Here is a 22,087-nt window from a genome sequence, read left to right as displayed (position 1 = left end):
GACAGACAGACAGACAGACAGGCCAATCTTATGTCTGCTCACCCAGGTACTTGAATTGACGATAACCTACAGAAGCAAACCAAACATAAAGCTTTAACAAATTAGGATAATTTACAAGTAAAGAGACTATAAGTATTGCCAACTTTCAGGTAGGCGTAGATCATCATCATCATAATGGAAGCCCTCTGCTAAAGGGACACTGACAACAGCAGACTGACCAAATGTATGTTTAAAACACTTCAAGGCCCACAGCTGATGAGCAGCAGTCTGTAATCATAATGCACACAGAATGAATTGAGAATAATGTCTGAGAAAAAGTTACAAGTATACAGCTGTGGTGTTTTGCATGGGTAAGAAGAAAAGAAGCGGCAGACGCAAGAAATCACGTGTGCTTCAATTATTACGACACAAATATGCTTCATTTAACATTTATATATTAACAACATGTGGTAACAGGGAACATGAACATGTAATTCAAAACTAGGCTACTTCATTACTAATAACTACTATAGCTGAATATGTACAGTAGTAATAGAAGTGGCCATTCCAGTCTGATACATCATCTATGTCGTCCATGTATGGATTAACACAGGCCTTAGATGTAGTTCCATTACATCTAAAGTCTCTAACAACAATATCCTGCACCTCTCCACAAGCAACAGAGTCAGAGACAGCTTCAGGACACACTTCAATAACATTTGGAAAAAGGTTGTATTTGTCTGGATCCAAAGAATAATAATAGAATAAGGCACCTCATCACTTCTGGTTAAACCGGATCCCAATGCTGAGAATGATGGGAAATTTGGGAAAATGCTGGCAGAGGGTGTAGCAGTTTATAGTCGGGTGCCAGCAGGTCCTGACGAATCCTGTGGCTTGTTTATCAGCCAAAATACAAAAAACCATATGACTTTTTTGTGCTTCTTCCTTCCTCTGCAGGAAGACAGGAACCCAAAATTTATGGGCACACAAAAAGAGGTAAGTAGGAAATTTGGACAAAAATGTAGGTAAACGGCACGAACACGCACGTCTTGCATCCCTTTGTTCCAGCTGATTCCGAGCCTTTTGTTTTCTTCAGATGGGGAGTCAGGAAAACATGGAGGAGGTAAAATGGGAGGAACCGGCGTCTCAGGCCGACCGGCTTCCTCTTATTTCGGGTTTCCGAGGCGAGTCTCTAACCAGAGTCTGCTGCAGAATAATTCATGCTGAACTAAAACCTTCTGAAGTCTCACAGCACAACAACCACTGCTAGTGCAAAGATCATGGTTAGGACAGATCATGAGCTTCTTTGAGCCTGAAATAAGCCCATAAAACACCTGCTGTGTTACTACTGAGAAATATGTTGAGAGACAGACACAGTAAAAGCGTCTCTGCTGTGTCACGCTGTGAGCTGGCCCACTCATTCCTCCTTCAAAACCTCCGCCTTTCTGTACACTCATGTCTGTCTGTCCTTTGGGACCTCAGCATGTCTCAGGACAATTGTCCAATAAGCTGATCCAGGGACAGTTTGTTTATGTTGTGGTCCAATCCCAGGACACTGAGTTGCTCTGACTGGGACTGACCCCCCCAACGCAGCTCAAGTCTCACTGTAAACAAACATCCAGTTTCCCATGTTAGAATCACAGACTACTTATGTTTGGATTTTATCATATGAGAGTACAGTCTTAGTATACTGAAGGCATTGGGTGGCAGTCAGAATTGTCTTGCCTTGAAATATTTCTCTCAAAGAAGCTAAAAGTGGAGAAGAATACTTTTCCAACCATCCATCCAACACTTTGGTCCAGGGCAAGATATTCACAATCCCCAGAGGAGGAACCCTAATGCTTTTGTTGACCCTTGACCTTTAGCACCACGTTTAGCCAAAAAATCCACTGGCACATAAGAAATGTCCAAACCAAACCCAACAATCGCTGACAAATTACAGCGGTACACGCCAACAAGTCCCCTTCATGCTGGGAGACTTTGTAGACTAAATATTAAAATACCTCTCAGTAGAACACAATACAATTCAAGAGCACTACAAGCTACAGCCTCCAAACTGAAGTTGAATCAACACCTCTTTAAAACAACAAAACCAGTACATAGTAGGTACGTAGTGAAATGGATCGGTGTGTCAACGGGGTTCCCACAAAGCTTAGTTCTGGGCCCCCTCCTCTTCTACTTCCTCATGAGGATGCTTGGTACCTAGCTAGCAAATGTTAGTAAGCACAACAGGGTGTCATCATTAGCCTGTGTCTGCTAATAATAATCTCACTTCTTTTAATCGGTATTTATTCTATGGCTAAATGCAGTTTGATCGATTGTCTCAGAACATTAAACACAAAAATGGGCACCACTGGGCGACACGGTAAACACCGATCTGTCGGCATTGCTGCAGATCAGAACAGAGACCAGTGTTCAACCAAACAAGCTGATCGGTGGATCTAACTTCATTTCTGAAGGCGATTCGAAACAGAACGCTGGAGCCGAACATGTTCAAATGTCCACAAGTAAACAAGAATAACTGTGCACATTTGCATGTGTGCACGTATCGGAAACAAGTTCCACCATTACTTCTGAAAAACCTTCTGGTTAGCTTGGCTGTTGGAACAACGCAGACCTTTTTGAGTCAGTCAACAAAATTGGGATGCGGGCTAAACTGGAACCAGACCGCTTTGGCCCTTCTGTTATACAGTAACACAATGGATATCTTACATCATATAAGTATTGACAAACTGATTGTCCTGTGTCTTTTATCGGTCTTTGTTTTTCTGTGGGAAATCATCCAGAAATACAATTCTTGGCCAAATCGAGCCTCTCCAGCCCCGAATTGTGTTTTCAGTGATTGTTCTGATGTAGGAAGCACGGAGACAAAGAACTTATGCAATAATTACTCTATCCTCCTCGCTGTTTGACCTCTTCAGAGCCCAGTTTGGCTTGATCAGGAAAAGAGCCAAAAATAAGCCTTTTGATGGGACGGGGTGGAGAGAGGGTCAGTGATAATTCACTATTTAAATAGAAAAATAGAAAAACATCTTATAGACATCTTTCACAGATAGCAAATAAACACGTTCTTTCCAATAATGTAATTACTGGTCAGGATATACAGAGATAGAGGACAAAAGTTTATTTCTTGTTCCTCAGATATGTATGTGGCCTGAATGAGTGTGGTACATACCATAATGATGAGACTTATTAATACATGCAACACTACATAGAGCTTGTTCCCCGCAAAGGGATAAACATAACATTAGTCAACTAGACGTGGTTAAAAACATGGCTTAAATAACATTTTTAAATTCAAATATCACAATCTGTTAGTCACACTTTGGGAAATTACAGTGTATCTCCAAAATCTTTACTTTGGCCTTTTGTCCTCACTTTTCCCGTTCAAGGTTTCTTTCTCATAATTTCAGTGTTTTGATCTGGAAATGTTTGAATTTGCCTTTTGATATTATTTTGAAATACTGGAAAGTCGACTGAATGTACATTTAGTTGTAAAGCCCTTTAAAGCTGCAGTGATGTGAAAGAAAGATGTAATAAGAATACAGGAAGAAAATAATACAAGTGTTTTTAGCTAATAAAAGTGTCTTAGTCTTGCATCATCATTTCATGGATTCCAGAGACTAAAATATGTGTCTTTGTTAATCTTTATATCTTTTGTAAAGCACTTTGAATTATGACAAATATTGTTTATAGCTGCTTTAAAACAAAGCAAAGTCTGTGGTGGAGAAGTACAAATTCATTCACCTTCTTGATACGGCGCTGACGCTCATTCGGGAGGAAGATCCAGAACCATAACCGTCCAGCTAATAATCATCTCCATCATCGATTAATCAGAATTCATTTGAATAATTTATATATTATTTAGTTATTAGTTATTAAAATGTCAGAAAATAATTTTAAAAAAGTCCTTCAGTTTCCCATGACTTAAAGGATTAATCCGTTATCAAGTTTCTCTTTATCAGCGCTAGACCAATCAAAATGTCACTGCAAATGAGCGAAGTCATTAAGGTAGTATTAATCGTGTGTGCGTTCTCCTTTTTCTCCTTTCTAGCAGGCTACATCTTGTGATCTCTGAGGGACCTTTCGACCTTGTTTCTGTCTGCCTCCGTCGACCTCTCGGCGACCTTGAGAGCACTTCCTGTGAGGAGGGGAAGCACACAGACAGATGGCAGAGACGGCGTTTCATCCTACAGCGTTTGTGTTTAAGTGAAAGCTGCAGGCCGAGCAGGCTGTATAGCTTCCGGAGGGTAAACACCAGCTTTCTCATGAGAACGTTTCTCTCTTAGCTGCTCAGACCTCTTCACTGTGTGTGTGTTTGCACTCAATACTGTGAGTTATGTGAAAAAGAGAGATGGTTATCTAGAAGTCACTGGCATGTGTATTTTCATTTATGAAGCCTTTCTCTCCAAATTACTGAGATATTTACATCCTCAGTAGAATTCGAAGCTATTCAGTGAGTGACATCAGGACGTGTTCTAAGCTCTTAGTAACTATTAACTATTTTAAAACTAGAGATTGACTTTGTTGGGTTGCACGATTCAAACTTAAGCAATATCTTAGCTAGAGAAGATCTTCGTAATGTGTAAATCAATTAGGAAACGTGCGTCGTGCTGTCCAATCACAAAGCAATCAACAGTGTACAAGCTGCATATCCACTAATATATTCAACCTACCTGCCAGTCCTTTGTGAAGGTAGTTTAGTAGTTTTATTCATGCATGCATAAAGTTTAGAATGCAAGGGAAATGCTTGATGAGGCTAATTATCTGCTGAAATGTTAGTTGAGTTCTTCAGGTGTATTTAATCAGAGCTACTTTCAAAAAGTTGATGCAACTGGCTGCAGATTACAGCATCGGTCAGCTTAACTTTAGCACGCACAAAAACTAAACTGGTACTAGTAGTTACGTACTAGTAGTAAGTAAGGTACACAGTTCAAGTATTTATTCTGGTGCTGACTCACTAACGGAGTGAATTGAAAATAAATACTGTGTTGACCGTGTGATGATGTTTTTGTGTGACTGACTTGTCATAGTTACGGTCTGATATGCTGCCTGTTCCCTGAAGATTAAGTTATGTCATACAACATAATTTTGTTATACAATCGTCATCAATTCTGTCTCTCTAGTTAGGCATCCTCCTTAATTTCTGTGGGTTTAATCCAGTTTTGTGGAACACAACGGCCTGTTGTATCTGTGTAAAGTTAAGGTACATGTATTTATCTGTATACTTGCTCCTCTTCCATAAAGTACCTAAAAAGTACAAACTTTTTTACAAACAGTTTTAAAGCTCTTTATGAATAAACCTGCACTTTGGGACATATATCTAACTGTCCCTTAAAACAAAGCTTCTAATAAAGTTCAATAAGGAATATTTTATTTATATTATCTATTTATTTATTGGTGGTGACTTTGTACTATTCTGTCCCCCTCTGTCCCTGTTGTTGATTTTGATTTATAATTTCCAAGCCTCTTAACTAATTCACTTTGTTCTAAAAATAAACACATTTGGAGCGATATGAGATAATAATATTAATAATCTTTCCTTTCAATAAATAAAACATTTAAAGACTACTAGTACTAATACTTATTTACTACTAGTAAAATATAAAACAGGCCTTCCCGCTGTTCCTCTATTAAACAGCTACTGTCTTTGAACGCTGCTGAGGTTCATTCCCTCTGTTAAGATGAATCTATATCCCCATCTAGAGGACGGAAAGATGTACTGCAGTAGACTTCCTCCACCGGCCTCTAGCATGTTGCCTCTGACGGATGAATGATAAAATGTAAAATTTACTTTCAGACACAAAATACTTTTAATACTTAGAAAATACAGACTGATTATGAACCAACTGAAGCCTTGAAGAAAATGTGATAATTAGAAGTACGAAACATTTTTTCTGACAGTCTTTAACTGGTGCAGTGTCCGACCCACTAATACAGTTACAGATGCGCTGCCCTGATAATGGTAATAATGATAACAGTAGGTTGACTAAGAATGTGAAGCAAACTCCATCTAGTTGCACGTTATCACACTTACTCTATTTAAATAAAGTTGGTATTATTACTTTAGTGATGTCGCCAAATCTGTGAATAAAGTTATGGACTTTTCCAGTCCTGAGTAATGTCTGCAGGCGTCCTCACAAGCTGCGCACAGCCCCATAACAAACTGATGAGCTAAGAGGATCACTACAATTAATAGAATAATTACACATCATCTAAGACAGAAGATGTTATTTTGATAATTTGATACAACCTTTAAGAACAGAGCAGATCCCTAAAAAGTCTTTGATAAAAGGATGTTTATTATTGATCCTGACAGTGTCAGATATGCGATATTATAGAGAAAACTGTTAATATTGCTGGATAGCCATTTGTGGAGGTTCTGCTGTGACTGTGTTGTGTGTGTAGTGTTTGGCCATTAATGAATTAACGCGAGAGGAAATGATGCTGTTTGCTGACTCAGGACTGAGCAGGTCCCTGCAGGTCGGCCTCTGCTGCTGCCTCCTGTCCGCTCCCCTCCTCATGTAGACAGTCCAGGTTTTATTTAAACACCAAACACCTCCACCCAGGTGGAGACACCCCCTCATCAGAAGAACAGTGTTGTATTCTGGTTAATGTTTTCCTTCTTTGGGAGGGTCAAAGCTCCAGCAACATGTCCAAACATCTCTGCGCTGTCTCCTGTCCATGCGTCTTGCAGGTGAAGCTCTACTAATGATTTCCTTTTTCTGGGGTTCACTGAGTTTAAGCAGTTCAACAACGTCGTGTAAGGTCCTCACTGCTCTCATGCTAATGTGTCACTGTATTTTCTTGCAGATCAAGTGAGGGAAATCAGTTTACCTTTCTGCCTCCATGATGGTCATTTTTTTCAGTGTGGTTTGCTGCTTTATTTTCTAACTTCTCTTTTAATTTAATGTAATTTTCCACAGACAGCTAATTAGTACAACTGGAAAACAATTTAGACTGAGACTGTGGTTTAAACGGTGTATTCATCCTCACAGCGAACAGCTATGATTGGTTGGTGGGCTCTGACATTGTGAGCACACACTGTGTGCTTTTTTTGTGGTGAAGCTGGACAGAAGATGTGGTCTGAAAGGAAAAGATGGGATCACGTTGTAGAGAGATTTTGCCCCTGAAACCTACTGGAGTTTGCACATTTTCATTCGTATTTTGTTCTGTTTTATAATTTGTGTCATCTAATTATTACATTGTGCCCTCCAGCTGGGGTTGTGTGAACTAGATGACACTGGGAGTCTTTATGGTGAAATAGTCCCGAAAACAAATACGTCCCAGAGGTGACAAAGATAACATAATGTTGGGCTCCTTTTTTTTTTTTTTTTTTGCCAGAATCCATACAATCTGTGTGCCTGTTTAACATGTGAACTCACGTGTCTAATGTGTAATCTATTTAACAACTTTACGATGTCCAAAGGTGATGCCGACGTTAATGATCAGGTTGTGTTGACAGAAGAGAAAAAGCTCATGGTGAACAGAGAACAGGTCCTGATAGTGCAGCAGAAGCACATCATCAATCCTGTGCAGTTTTCTATGCGGGTGAGTAACTTATTTCATTGTATTGATACGTGGCACAAACTGCTGATTTATTTCATGTTTTACTTCTGTCAACTTAAAGCAAAAGAAAGAAGAACAGTGAAGATGAAGTTCGAGACTATCCTGGAGGAAATCGACGGTTTTGGGCCTTTCCAAATCGCCATCATCATCCTGCTGTGCGCCCCTCGAATTGTTCTGCCCTGTCACTTCTTACTGAATAACTTCATCGCTGTGGTGCCTCCTCACCGCTGTGACATCGGCTCCCTGGATGATGGAGGACTCTTCAGAAATTTAACTCCGGAGCAGAGACTGACCGTCAGCGTTCCTGCCCGAGAAGACGGGAACCCGCGATCCTGCCAGATGTTTGCGGAGCCTCAGTTTCAGCTCTTAGCCAACAGCTCCAACAGCGCCGACCTGCCGACAGTTCAGTGTCCGAGTGGATGGGTTTACGACAACTCCACCTTCACTTCCACCCTGGCAACAGAGGTACAATAACTGGCTTTTTATCAGTATCACTGTGTTCAGTTTAAAGATGTGTACTGGATACTGAAGAAGTCTTTAAATCTTTTCCAGACTTTTCCAGCCAGAACATAAAAAGCTTTATTGCATTTATAACATGATATATTGTTAATTAATAACAGCTTTTAAGTTTAAGGGATGATTGAAGGGATTTAAGGGATTTTTTTTATGTTTCAGCCTCACCAATGATTTGGGCTAATAAATAATAATAATAAACAGCTGTATTTTCCCTTGTCTATATATTTACATTTGTACTGTTACAGTTTTAAGTGTGACAGGTCCCCCTACATTCACACAATCCCCTGAAAATCACATTTATATATAACTTATTTGCATTACCATTTACATTTTGTAGAAAAGGTAAATAATGCAACAAGGCCACTATATAACAAACACATCTGCAAAATATTCACTGTCAATGTATTTCTTTTTAAAACATTTTTATGGAGTCTTCAGATTTGAAACCAGTAACATGTGACGGTAGCATAGAAACATTTACTTGTTCTGCCACTCGATTCATGAAAATGATCATATTTTTCCCAATTTCTGATATTTCCTTTTCTCTCAAAGGATAGGTCTTTTCTTTCACTGAGTAAACATCCTGAATGAGATCTTGAATAAATATCTTCTAATAAAGCTCTTCTACTATCTGTCTGTGTGTCTGTTCCCAAGATACATTACAGCACAGTTGTTTGGACTTATTTCATGATTGCATTTACATTTTAAGTTTCATCGTCTTAGTTAAATATAGTATAAGCAGCAGACTACAGTATGTCGGAGAAAACATGTACCATAATAGATCATCTAATTACCTTTCCTCTCTGTGATCTGCTTTCCCAGTGGGACCTGGTCTGTGATAGAAAAAGCCTGACAAAAACCACAAGCACAATCTTCTTTTTAGGAGTGATGATGGGGGCCATAGCTTTTGGATACCTCTGTGATAAGTATGTGTATAAAAAGTGCAGCTCCCATTATAGTGATATTAATGTTTTAATTTTAAATAGTTCAAGTGTTAATGAAAAGAAAACAACAACAACTTATATACACACAATGTGCCTTTGCAATTAGACTTTCACTAAAACAGCGCAGAAGAAGACAAATCAAATCGTGTAATCTGTGATGGCTACTGATGATCTTTTATTCTTTAGACTTTCAAATTAAGACCCCTGCAAAGCATTTAAAATGGGATTATAAATAAACACATTTCCATCATCAGGTTAATTTTTAACTCCCATTCTTGTTCGCAGGTATGGGAGGAAAAACACTCTTTTGGCCTCATACGTCATGGCCATCGTGTTCGGCTTCTCCAGCGCATTTGCGAACTCCTACGTTCTGTTTGCAGTGCTGAGATTTCTCACTGGGTTCGGACTGACAGGAATCAGCATCAACTCGATAGTTCTCAGTAAGTCTGTCAGATCAACTTGAAAGGTGTTGACATGTCACGTGTTCACAGCTTGTTTCCACTGCCCGGTTCCATCAAGCATGTCTAATCTGATCAACCAGACTCCCATTGAAATGATCATCTATTTTGTGTTTTCCTCACCTTGCAGGCATCGAGTGGGTCGACACAGGTCACAGGTCATTTATCGGTGTGATTGGCAGCCTGGCCTGGTCTGCAGGTAACATGCTGCTGGCTGGGTTTGCCTTCCTGGTAAATGACTGGCGGACGCTGATCATGACTGTTACAGCCCCGCTAGGATTTGCAGTTTTGACCTGGTGGTAAGTGAAACACTCAGTGGCTGAGCTGTTGTATTAGATTGCATTAGATTTTTACGGGTGTTTGTTATTGTTTACCACATATATATATATATATATATATATATTTTTTATTTTTTATTTTTTTTTTATTAGGGTTTTTTTGTGTTAGAGGCACAAAATGAAAGAAAAAAAAAAAAATATATATATATATATATTTTCTTTTTTTTATTAGGGTTTTTTTTTTAACCCTAACACCAAAAAAAAAAAGAAAAAAAAAAAATATATATATATATATATATATATATATATTTTTTTTTTTCTTTCATTTTGTGCCTCTAACACAAAAAACCCCTAATAAAAAAAAAAATAAATAAAATATATATATATATATATATATATATATATATATTTTTTTTTTTTATTAGGGGTTTTTTTTAACCCTAACCCAAAAAAAAATATTAAAAAAAAAATATATATATATATATATATATATATATATATATTTTTTTTTTATTAGGGTTTTTTTTTTTAACCCTAACACAAAATGAAAGAAAAAAAAAAAAAAAAATATATATATATATATTTTTTTTTTTTTTTTGGGGGGTTAGGGTTAAAAAAAAAACCCTAATAAAAAAAAAAATAATAATAACCCTAACCCAAAAAAAAATATTAAAAAAAAAAATAAATAAATAAATTTTTTTTTTCTTTCATTTTGTGCCTCTAACACAAAAAAACCCTAATAAAAAAATAAAATAAAAAATAAAATATATGTATATATATATATATATATATATTTTTTTTTTTATTAGGGTTTTTTTTTAACCCTAACCCAAAAAAAAATATTAAAAATATATATATATATATATATATATATATATATATATATATATATATATATATTTTTTTTTTTTTTTTTTTTTTTTTTTTATTAGGGTTTTTTTTTTAACCCTAACCCCCAAAAAAAAAAATATGTATATATATATATATATATATTTTTTTTCTTTCATTTTGTGCCTCTAACACAAAAAAACCCTAATAAAAAAAAAAAATATATATATATATATATATATATATTTTTTTTTTTTTTTTTTCTTTCATTTTGTGCCTCTAACACAAAAAAACCCTAACAAAAAAAAAAAAAAAAAAAATATATATATATATATATATATATATATATATACGCAGACGCAGACTGCAGCGTATCATCCGCTCTGCAGAGAGGGTGATCGGCTGCAACCTCCCATCTCTTCAGGACCTGTACTCCTCCAGGACCCTGAGGAGAGCAGGGAAGATCGCTGCCGACCCCTCCCACCCCGGACACCATCTGTTCGACCCCCTCCCCTCTGGCAGGAGGCTGCGGTCCATCAGGACCAAAACCTCCCGCCACAAAAACAGTTTCTTCCCCTCTGCAGTCAACCTGACAAACTCTCACTGACACCCCCCCGAACACTACCACAAGCTATACGTTATATTAACGTACATCACCCCTGTCCCCCCTGCGTTACATTAACGCACTCACCCCCTACTGGACACTTTATCTGGACACTTTACTTTATTCTGGTCACTGCACTGTTGTTATTTATTTTATCTTATTTTTATTTTTATTCTTATTGTTATTTTAGCTTTTATATTCTACTTATTTGTTATCAAAACAATAGCACCTTCAGACCACAGCAAATTCCTTGTAATGTATGTTACTTGGCAATAAACAGTTCTGATTCTGATTCTGATTCTGATATATATATATATATATATATTTTTTTTTTTGGGGGTTAGGGTTAAAAAAAAAACCCTAATAAAAAAAATAATAATAATAACCCTAACCCAAAAAAAAAATTAAAAAAAAAATATATATATATATATATATATATATTTTTTTTTTTTCTTTATTAGGGTTTTTTTTTTAACCCTAACACAAAAAAAAATATTAAAAAAAAAATATATATATATATATATATATATATATTTTTTTTTTTTCTTTTTTTTATTAGGGTTTTTTTTTTAACCCTAACCCCCCAAAAAAAAAAATATGTATATATATATATATATTTTTTTTTTTTCTTTCATTTTGTGCCTCTAACACAAAAAAACCCTAATAAAAAAAAAATATATATATATATATATATATATATTTTTTTTTTTTTTTCTTTCATTTTGTGCCTCTAACACAAAAAAACCCTAAAAAAAAAAAAAATATATATATATATATATATATATTTTTTTTTTTTTTTTTATTAGGGTTTTTTTTTTAACCCTAACCCAAAAAAAAATATTAAAAAAAAAATATATATATATATATTTTTTTTTTTTTATTAGGGTTTTTATTTTAACCCTAACCCAAAAAAAAATATTAAAAAAAAAAAAAAAAAAAAAAAAAAAAAATATATATATATATATATATATATATATATTTTTTTTTTTATTAGGGTTTTTTTTTTAACCCTAACCCCAAAAAAAATATATGTATATATATATATATATATATATATATATATATTTTTTTTTTTCTGTTATTTTGTGCCTCTAACACCAAAAAACCCTAATAAAAAAAAAATATATATATATATATATATATATATATATATATATTTTTTTTTTTTTTTTTTTTATTAGGGTTTTTGTTTAACCCTAACCCAAAAAAAAAATTAAAAAAAAAAAAAAAAAATATATATATATATATATATATATATATATTTTTTTTTTTTTATTAGGTTTTTTTTTTTAACCCTAACACAAAATGAAAGAAAAAAAAAATATATATATATATATATATATTTTTTTTTTTCTTTTTTTGGGGTTAGGGTTAAAAAAAAAACCCTAATAAAAAAAATAAAATAAAACCCCAAAAAACCCCCAAAAAAAAAAAAAATATATATATATATATATATATATATTTTTTATTTTTTATTTTTTTATTAGGGTTTTTTTTTAACCCTAACCCCCCAAAAAAAAAAAAAAAAAAAAATATATATATATATATATATATATATTTTTTTTTTTTTTTTCTTTCATTTTGTGTTAGGGTTAAAAAAAAATAAAAAAAATTTATATATTTTTTTGGGGTTAGGGTTAAAAAAAAATATATATATATAAATATATATATATATATATATATATATATTTTTTTTTTTTTTATTAGGGTTTTTTTTTAACCCTAACCCAAAAAAAAAAAAAAAAAAAAAAATATATATATATATATATATATATATATTTTTTTTTTTTCTTTTTTTTATTAGGGTTTTTTTTTTTACCCTAACCCCAAAAAAAGAAAAAAAAAAAATATATATATATATATATATTTTTTTTTTTCTTTCATTTTGTGTTAGGGTTAAAAAAAAAAACCTAATAAAAAAAAAAAAAAAATATATATATATATATATATATATATATATATTTTTTTTTTTTTTTTTAATTTTTTTTTTTGGGTTAGGGTTAAAAAAAAACCCTAATAAAAAAAAAAAAAAAAAAAAATATATATATATATATATATATTTTTTTTTTTTTTTCTTTCATTTTGTGTTAGGGTTAAAAAAAAATAAAAAAAATTTATATATTTTTTTGGGGTTAGGGTTAAAAAAAAATATATATATATAAATATATATATATATATATATATATATATATATTTTTTTTTTTTATTAGGGTTTTTTTTTAACCCTAACCCAAAAAAAAAAAAAAAAAAAAAAATATATATATATATATATATATATATTTTTTTTTTCTTTTTTTTATTAGGGTTATTTTTTTTAACCTTAACCCCCAAAAAAAAAAAAAAATATATATATATATATATTTATATATTTATATATTTTTTTTTTTTCTTTCATTTTGTGTCTCTAACATGTTTGTTAGAGACAAATGAGACACGTTACGGGTTACTTCATGAGAGAAAAAACGCTTTTCTCTAAAATCACTAGTGATCACGAGTTAAAGTGATTTTAATTATGTCCTAATTCACGTGTCACCTCATTGTTAATTGCAGGTGGATTCCTGAATCTGCCCGATGGCTTTTAGCGAACGGTAAAGTGGAAAAGGCTCAATTTTACCTCGACAAATGTGCCAAGTTCAACAAAAGACAAAAGCTGTCGTCCAAATTAAAACTGGAGGTAAGTTTGAGGTTTACGTCAAATGTTTTTGTTTGAAGCTAATATGTGTACGTCTTTATGTGATTATATGATCTTTTAATATGTTTCCGTTTGGTGTTGCTTAGTCCATTTATCCCAGCGTCCACAGGTCGTGTCTGAGGGGTGGGGTTAATCGGTCTGCATTGCTGTCTGCTGCAGTGACCACTGGAGGGCGACAGAGTCCAACATTTTCAAATCCTAAAACCTACTTATTACAGTTTTCTTTTTATTGTTTAATTAATGTCAGATCTACCTTCAAATACCACCAAAGAATAGGTTCACAGTTCATCAAGTCTATCTTAAAACTTTACTCACATGTACAGTATGTTGAAAGAGTTACTGTCTTTTATGTCAAAAGCCAGGGAACTTTGTACTAAATCACTGTAACTTTGGAAGACGCCTACTTGATTTCATTAACTCAGACTGCTTGTGTGGACTTTACACACAAGCACTGTGGATTTTGTACCTCATGAAAGTTGAAATTGCCAGTATGGACTGGAGGCATGATTATAGCGACCAATAACTCATATGTTCATACGAGCACGTAAGAATTTCTTGAAGATAGACTTGGGAATCACCTCTCTGCCTCTGCACAGACACTCTCCAACATAGAAATCCAGGAAAAACAGGACAAAAACTACACTTACCTTCACCTGATAAAGACCCCGAAGATGAGACGTTTAACTCTGCTCACTGGGATTGTGTGGTGGGTGTCACCTCAAAAAATACCTACAAAGACATGAAAAGAGATTTAAAATATTTGCATTTTAAATTGAAGCGTCTGGTTGAGTCTCATGTGTTCATTGTACTCTGCAGGTATGGAGTTGCCTCGACATATTATGGTATCAGCTTGAACATCAGTGGATTTGGCTTAAACATGTACCTCACGCACTTCATCTATGCAGCCATCGAAGTCCCTGCTAAGCTGATGATCTACTGCTTTCTCAACATCATTGGACGGAGAAAATGCCAAGCTGGAACACTGTTACTGACAGGAATCTGCATCGCCATAAACATCTTTCTTCCCAAAGGTCGACCAGAGCTTCTTTCACGTTTCCCACACACACACACACACTCACACTCGATTTCTGTGTTTGTATGTGATGCTGTGAATTGATACGAGCCAAAACAAAACTATCGCCTCCACTACTTCAGTGTGTTTCTTTATTTTGAAACACAAACCCCCGGGCAGCAGCCCCACCATCCTAAGCTTTGTGATGACCCTGATAACTCCTCACACAAACAGCTAAAATCAATGCGAGGACATGGAGAAGAAATCATCTTTAAACTGTTAATTACGTTTTCATTTTTTGCTGTTGTCAATGTTTGTTACATTGGAATTGATGTTACACACAGTATTCAAAGTTTTTAAACATTTTAACATGATAAGTTGCTGTAAGAGCATGTATGCTCAGCCAACCTACCCTGATGGTAGGTGGTGTAAATCATAATTTCATGATTTACATACTTCTTTGTAGGTCTGTGGCATGTGCGTGCTGTTGTCGCCATTATTGGAAAAGGCCTATCAGAAGCTTCCTTCACAACTATATTCCTCTACACAACAGAGCTTTACCCCACAGTCGTCAGGTCAGTGACTGTCATCCAGCTGCTACATCTACAATTCTTCATTATTCATATGATGAGACATACTTTATTGACTGAAATTACAGAAAGATATTCGCCCAACGTGGGGCTCGAACCCACGACCCTGAGATTAAGAGTCTCATGCTCTACCGACTGAGCTAGCCGGGCATGGAAAGCATGTTCATATATTACTGTCCAGCTGCTTGTGTTGTCCTACAGGACTTTTAGATGAAGTTGTGGGCAAAATAGTATTATAATTTCATATCAGTAGGAAAAAACTGTGTAAACAGAAGTTGTAAAAAGGCGTGACTACCAACTAAGACTATCCAATTCACTGAAACTGATCATTTTGATATTTGATATTTTCTTATTTTTCTTATCTTATTTTTCTCATTTTTATATTTTGTACATACTTCAGCTCTAAATTTATGCTACTTTCTAATCTTGAATGGGAGCACCGGTACTGTACAATTTCCCCCCGGGGATCAATAAAGTATTTCTGATTCTTATTCTGATATTTTACCAGAGAAACTCAAATTTATGGGCAAATTATTTAAGTTTTTAAGTGATTGGGAAGCAGTTTGAAGATTAATCATACAATAACAACCCAACTGACCTGCCTTAGACCGACTTTGGTGCATCTCTTCACAAAAGCAAAACAAAAAATGAATCTTTAATGAGAAAAAGGACTTTGATTATGAGTTCAGGCCATTAGAAGTCCTGAACCCTCCCTACCCACAGTAGGGCCACACAGAGAGTTACATAATGACTATGGAGAACTCATGTATTAAGTAAGTTATCATGGTTTACCTTCTGCCTCACCAGACAAAATGGCTTGGGCTACACCAGCTTCATGAGTCGTCTGGGAGTATCAGTGGCTCCGCTCATCCTGCTGCTGGAGGACGTGTGGCCTCTTCTCCCTCAGATCATCATCTGCTCTGTGGCCGTCATTTCTGGCCTGGTGTCTCTGCTGCTTCCAGAGACGCTGAATGTGAGGCTGCCAGAGACAATTGACAACATTGAAAAGCCGAGGTTGGTAAATGAATACATGAAAGACAAAATGGACCCCTTTGGCGGCATCTGGTGGTAGCATTGAGAACAACATTGAGACGCAGCAATGAATGCTAAAAAATACTTTTTCTCATAGCACATATATATATATTTTTTAAATATTTGACCCCACAGTCGACATAGAATTTTCATTAAATTAGGTTTTGAGAAAAATCTATTCAATTTTACAAGATCAAATAAAATACCTCGATTTGAATTTTTTATGTTGAGAGTTTTACGAAAATTGCTACACATTTCAAAATAAAACATTTTAGTGAGAAGTATCACTAAATAGCTGATGGACATAACAACATGAACTGGTTTTTAAAGGCCATAGTTTGGGGTGTTGCACTGAACTGCATCACATTGTCAGACATGAGTGTTGTCAATAGAAATATTCAAATCACCAACATATTGTTTTGTTTAATTTCAGAAGAAATGACATCTCCTCTCACTCTGTGGAGTCTTCAGGTGTTTTCCTGGAATCAAAGAGCAAAACAGAGACTCAGGAGTGAAGAGACAAGTGAAACAAGGACTTTGTGTTTGCGCTCACACACCTCCTACAGAACTACCATCCCTTTACTGCCTTTTGCAAATGTAAACAGTGGAAGTGAGCACACTTCTCTACTTTTTGTAAGAAAACTCAGGTCAAAATGGTGTTTGTGTGATTTGTAAACGTAAAATGTACTGTTCAAGGTACAGTTGAATATTGAATTTATTTATAAGGCACAAACTGAATAAATTACAGTTTTCAGACACCACTGGTGTAATGAAATAATATGATTACATATTAGCAAATGTTATACTGTATTATGTGTTTCTGTTTTGGAAAACCTTTCCTTAAAGTGTGGCCTTTTTGACCTAAAAATAATCAAAATCAGAACCATTTTTCATGTGCGGTGCCCCTAAAGACCAGATACAAGATATTGGAAGTCTTTCTGGACTTTTGGGCCTCTGTCTTTATGAGCCAAAGTTGAAAACAAAATGAACCATTTCTAATCTTAGAACAAATCATAATTGGTTCATGGAGTTTGCAGCACGCCACACCACTGCAAGACCTGATTCAGGGCAAAGAAAAGTTAGGACTCAAATGTCAAATGTCAAAAGTACATTTAGCTTCTTGGCTGGCTAACTGCACAGGCTAGCAGTTATACTGACTTACAGGGCGTTCCTGAGGTCCTAAGAAATTAGGTTTACTCATTGGATTATATTACATATTATTACTATAGATGACTTACAATCATTATTTTCACCCTTGCAATTTTTAACATTTTATTTATTGAAAAATCAGAAGAAATCATTACAAAGTTTATCAACATTTTTTGGAAAAGTTGCTGCAAATTCAGGTGTTTTGATTTCCAAGGACCACAAACAAGAGTGTGACAATGTGGAGAGACTTGTGCTCATCAGAAATGACATTACCACATCATCAGTTCAGGCTGAGCACCAGTTCACAGTCACTGGCTCCTTCAGCTGCTGCTTTACCACCAGCTGACCAGTAACAGCCAATCATATTCATGAAGGCGAAACCTGACACTTCACTCCAACCAACCATCTGCTAAGCTTTTGGTATTGTTGATTTAACTGTTAATGTCCATGTATGTGTTTATTAAGGGGGGGTTAGTTCTCCCAGCAGGATACTGGCTGCTGCTGGGATACTTCAAGATCTCTATCAGAGAGCAGAGCCTTTTCTGCCAAATCTAACTTCAAACCTAAGTGTCTCTGACTGAACATTGGTATTGGCATCAGCTCCAAACGTGTACGAGTTGTCCCACACTAGACTGATGGATGTGTTTGGATATCTTTTTGAAAACTGTATGTTGTCCTCAAAGTCTCGTCTCCACAGTCTCAGCCACGGTATCCACAGTGGGTCTCGTGTTCTCTTTCCGACTTGTGCTCTGACAGCAGGGCAGCGCCTGCAGCACCTCTTTGAGCCCTTTGGTCATGAATATGTAGAGGAAGGGGTCCACCAGAGGGCTGAGGTAGAGCAACAGGTGAGACACCAGCCCCAGGTATGTCACAGTCTCCTTAAAGGACAGGGCCTCCAGCAGGACGCTTAGGATGAAGGGGACGTAGAGGAAGGTGTAGTTAGCCCAGATCGCACTGATCCCCCACACAGCCCTCCTCCTCTCCGGGGTCGAAGGGTTAGATCGGGAGCAGACCAGGGCCCTGCAGGAGTCCACAGCAAAGAAGAGGAGGAAGGGGAAAGGAGCGAGCAGAGACACGGCAAACCAGAGGTTGTACTGCAGCACAGCGAGGGCCAGGATGCCGAACGGAGCAGCCCACGCCACCAAGGCGACTGCAGGAGACCGCCTGAAACTGCTGCAGCAGCCAAGACACTGAGGGTAGGCCACCAGGAGATGACGCTCCTGAGCTATGTATAGCATGAGGGTGACGTTGGAGATGACACCAAAATAGAAGATGAAGTCGGTGGCGTTGGAGGAGAAGACGGTCCCGCTCTCCATCTCCTGGTCCACACGTGGACGACCAAAGAAACTGATAATGTCAGAGACCAGAAGGAACACGACATGCGTGGGAACTTTGTTCTCACCTAGACCGAGAACAGCAGAACAGATATGATCAATACTAATACTTCTCATTTCCTGCCCACACACGTCTTCCTTCATGCACCTGAAACCATGTGTCATTTATGTCGCAGGGAATTTGAATGTCGTGACACTTCTTCTTGAAGGCTTCTCTCTTGATCTTATTTGTATGTTGCTGCTGATGTACTGCTAGTACTACTCTATATAGTACCACTGATACTGAGGCCTACTGATGCTATGACATGATACCATTACTGGAACTAATGACAATGCCTCTGATACCCATCCAGCCTTTTTTCTTACTCTGTCATGGTTACGTTCTTTACGTCTGTTGGTGCTGAAGGTGTTTAGGGCTAAATAAAGCTTAACTTGAACACTTACTAAAATGATAATGTATTTACAAGTGTATCAAATGATCCCAACCAAATAATGAAAGAAAAGCTGTGGTGACATAGTTTGTAAGTTGTTAAATGACTGGTGTATACATGAAGTTATTGGATGTAGAGCAGAGTGAGAACAAACCTTTGGACAGATTCTTGAGGGTGTAAATAGCCAGTGCAATGGCGGGCAGCCCGATGCTAAACGTCAACCAGCTGATCACTTTGGCTACCTGGACGGCGGCGGGCGTGGTGGTGTTGCCAGTGAGGTTGGCAGTGACGTTGACGAGGACGGGGACAGTTGTTGTCACTGTGTTGCTGTCAGCCATAAGAGGCCACACAGAGGCTATTTATGTGTTCAGCTGTTCAGATTAGCATTGAGATCCTCGGAGTGTGTCGCTCAGCTGATGTTGTGGATGCAGTAGGTCGTAATGAAGACCACTTCAGTCTAGTTTCAGTCAAAACAAAGGACAAAATCAACAGCAGCTTGTGTCTTAAAAGTGTATTTTTGCTGTGAAGCCAGACAGATGACTCAGTGCTCAGATATCTGTCACCCATGACTGCTGATGTGTAAAGTCAGTCCAAAACTGGGCATAAAGCCTCAGACCACTTAATCTGGCACCTCTGGACTGTCATCACTGTGTATTAAAATGGTTTGATCTCCTCCAGGTTTTAAGATATTTAAAGATATCTGGCTCTTTAGCTGCTAGATGCTCCACTTACTTCACCAGCTAGTCTCTAACGGTGCCTGTCTGCTGTCTGCTGCTGGACACTGGGTTTATCAGAGCTTGAGACTGAAGCATACCGTGTGCCATAAGATCAAAACTATGAGCTAAAAGAAGCTAAACAGGTGATTTCAGCAATATAATAAATTGATCATTGTTAATATCAAAATACTCATTATTGCAGGTTTAATATTCCTTTCAACATGTTGAAGTTTGAAGTATCCACATCTGTAGCCAGTTACTGCATCTTTGTTTCTCTCATAATTCAACATTTAGCTTATTTAATTCAGTTTTTTGTGTCACCCCATTTCTTTTTAGCCACTTTTAAATTTCCAAAGCGCATTAGTCATCTTACCTTCGATAAATGCTGAATCAACTTTCATCCATGAAAAAAAAACAACCTCAGCTGTCATTCACACTTGATCACACATTCACAAGTGGTTCAAGATTAGCGTTGATTCCTGTTCAAATGTCTCAATTCCCATTTACAGAGTGAAAGACAGTTTGTCTGTCCGTATATCAATGGACATGTGTAAGTCCAGGTTCGCGTGTGTTTGCGTCAGGTCTTCTTGGAAACCATTTATTGCTGCATCCCTGAGCCGCTTTATCTCCACAGAGCTCAGCTGGCTGCTTTGAATGAAGCCTGGATGTGCTGAATATTCTCCATTGGTTTACATGGATCAGTCTGTGTGTTCATGATAATGCAGGGAGTGAATATTTGCATGAAAGACTGATGTCAATATATTGCACCAGCGTTTATCTAAATGTATTCCTGTATGTTTGTGTGGCTCAACACAAAAGGGGCACCAATTCTATACATGCAAATCAATTTACTTGTCGCAAGGAGCACCGCTTAGCTGTGAAACAGTTATGTAATGTCTTTTTTGGCCGTGGAGGAGCTTTGTCAAGTCATCAAGTAACGATGTCATAGAGATGTCATCTGGGTTATCGCGCTTTGAGATTTTCTGGGGAGTTTTTAACAGAAAGCCTGTGTTACAAACAGGAGATGCAGAGTTTGAAAGACATGGATGGAGGGTCCAACGAAAAACACCAAAAGCTTTCTGCCAGAAAGCCTTTCTAACATGTGGTTAATGTTGTAAAACGGTTGCACTCTGGCTAGGTTTAGGCACCAGAAACAGCAGTTCAACAGTGACTTATTATTTTAACCCAAACCACGATCTTTTCCTAAACCTGACCAAGTAGTTTTGATGCCTAAACCTAAGCAAACTGCAACTATTAAAAAAACACTAATAAAAAAAAAAATACTGAAAATAGAAGAAAATAAAAAGTCAACTAAGTCTAAAAACAAAATAATATCCTGACACAGGAATTGAACCATAATATCCTGGACGAAAGTACTGTATTTAACCCATTCATCCACCACAATCTTCTCCCCTCATAGACTTTGCTGCTCTTCATAATACATCACCTGACTTCCTGAAGACTTTCTGGCAGGAAGTCTTCCGGCAGAATTTTTCAAGTACTGAAATTCTCCAATGTTATATGTGTTACAATAGCTAGTATGGACATTATGTTCACAATGATATGAAATGTCTTTCTGTCGCCACATGACACCATGTGACACCTACCTTCTTCTAAATAAGACGGTAGCCACTGGTGTGAGTGCTAAAGTTGTTTAAAAAGTTAAAACATTTTGACCTTTGGTGCTTTTTTTACACACTGAAACTCATCAAACCTTTAAAGGTACCCACCTTTGCTGGGGAGCAATGTTTTTAGAAGTGGGTCCCCATTTCAGACATATTTCTGCTGTTGGTTTCAAGCTATTCTGGAGGGTTGGTGGTGGTAACGTGCAAAGAAAGGTAGTAATGCACCTGCAAAGGCAGTGAAGAAGAAGACTGCAAGCTAGCAAACATGCATGTAAACAATTCACAATCTAAAATATTTTTGTAAATGAGCTTTCCATATACTTTGCATTT

General features: G+C 36.2%; 2 protein-coding genes and 1 non-coding gene across 3 annotated transcripts; 1 reads left to right on the top strand and 2 right to left on the bottom strand.

Annotated features, from left to right (window-relative positions):
- Positions 1-7,632: 7,632 nt before the first annotated feature.
- Positions 7,633-17,997, top strand: LOC139294559 (solute carrier family 22 member 7-like). Its single transcript, XM_070916475.1, has 12 exons — positions 7,633-8,013; positions 8,887-8,990; positions 9,294-9,448; positions 9,597-9,765; positions 13,727-13,850; positions 14,465-14,574; positions 14,685-14,899; positions 15,347-15,455; positions 16,278-16,484; positions 16,936-17,013; positions 17,108-17,112; positions 17,849-17,997. The coding sequence occupies exons 1-12, from the start codon at positions 7,633-7,635 to the stop codon at positions 17,995-17,997; spliced, it is 1,806 nt and encodes a 601-aa protein (XP_070772576.1).
- Positions 15,548-15,620, bottom strand: trnak-cuu (transfer RNA lysine (anticodon CUU)). Its single transcript has one exon. It is a non-coding gene; the product is annotated as a tRNA-Lys (tRNA).
- Positions 17,998-18,328: 331 nt separating the features above from the next.
- LOC139294558 (platelet-activating factor receptor-like) lies at positions 18,329-19,754 on the bottom strand. Its single transcript, XM_070916474.1, has 2 exons — positions 19,571-19,754; positions 18,329-19,053 (listed from the first exon to the last, which is right to left on the bottom strand). Exons 1-2 carry the CDS (start codon positions 19,752-19,754, stop codon positions 18,329-18,331), a joined length of 909 nt encoding a protein of 302 aa, XP_070772575.1.
- Positions 19,755-22,087: the final 2,333 nt, after the last annotated feature.

Source organism: Enoplosus armatus, chromosome 12 (assembly GCF_043641665.1).
Source record: "Enoplosus armatus isolate fEnoArm2 chromosome 12, fEnoArm2.hap1, whole genome shotgun sequence".
Lineage (NCBI taxonomy): Eukaryota > Metazoa > Chordata > Actinopteri > Centrarchiformes > Enoplosidae > Enoplosus > Enoplosus armatus.
Note: the sequence above shows the minus strand (reverse complement) of the source record. Positions and strands in the feature narration are given on the sequence as shown.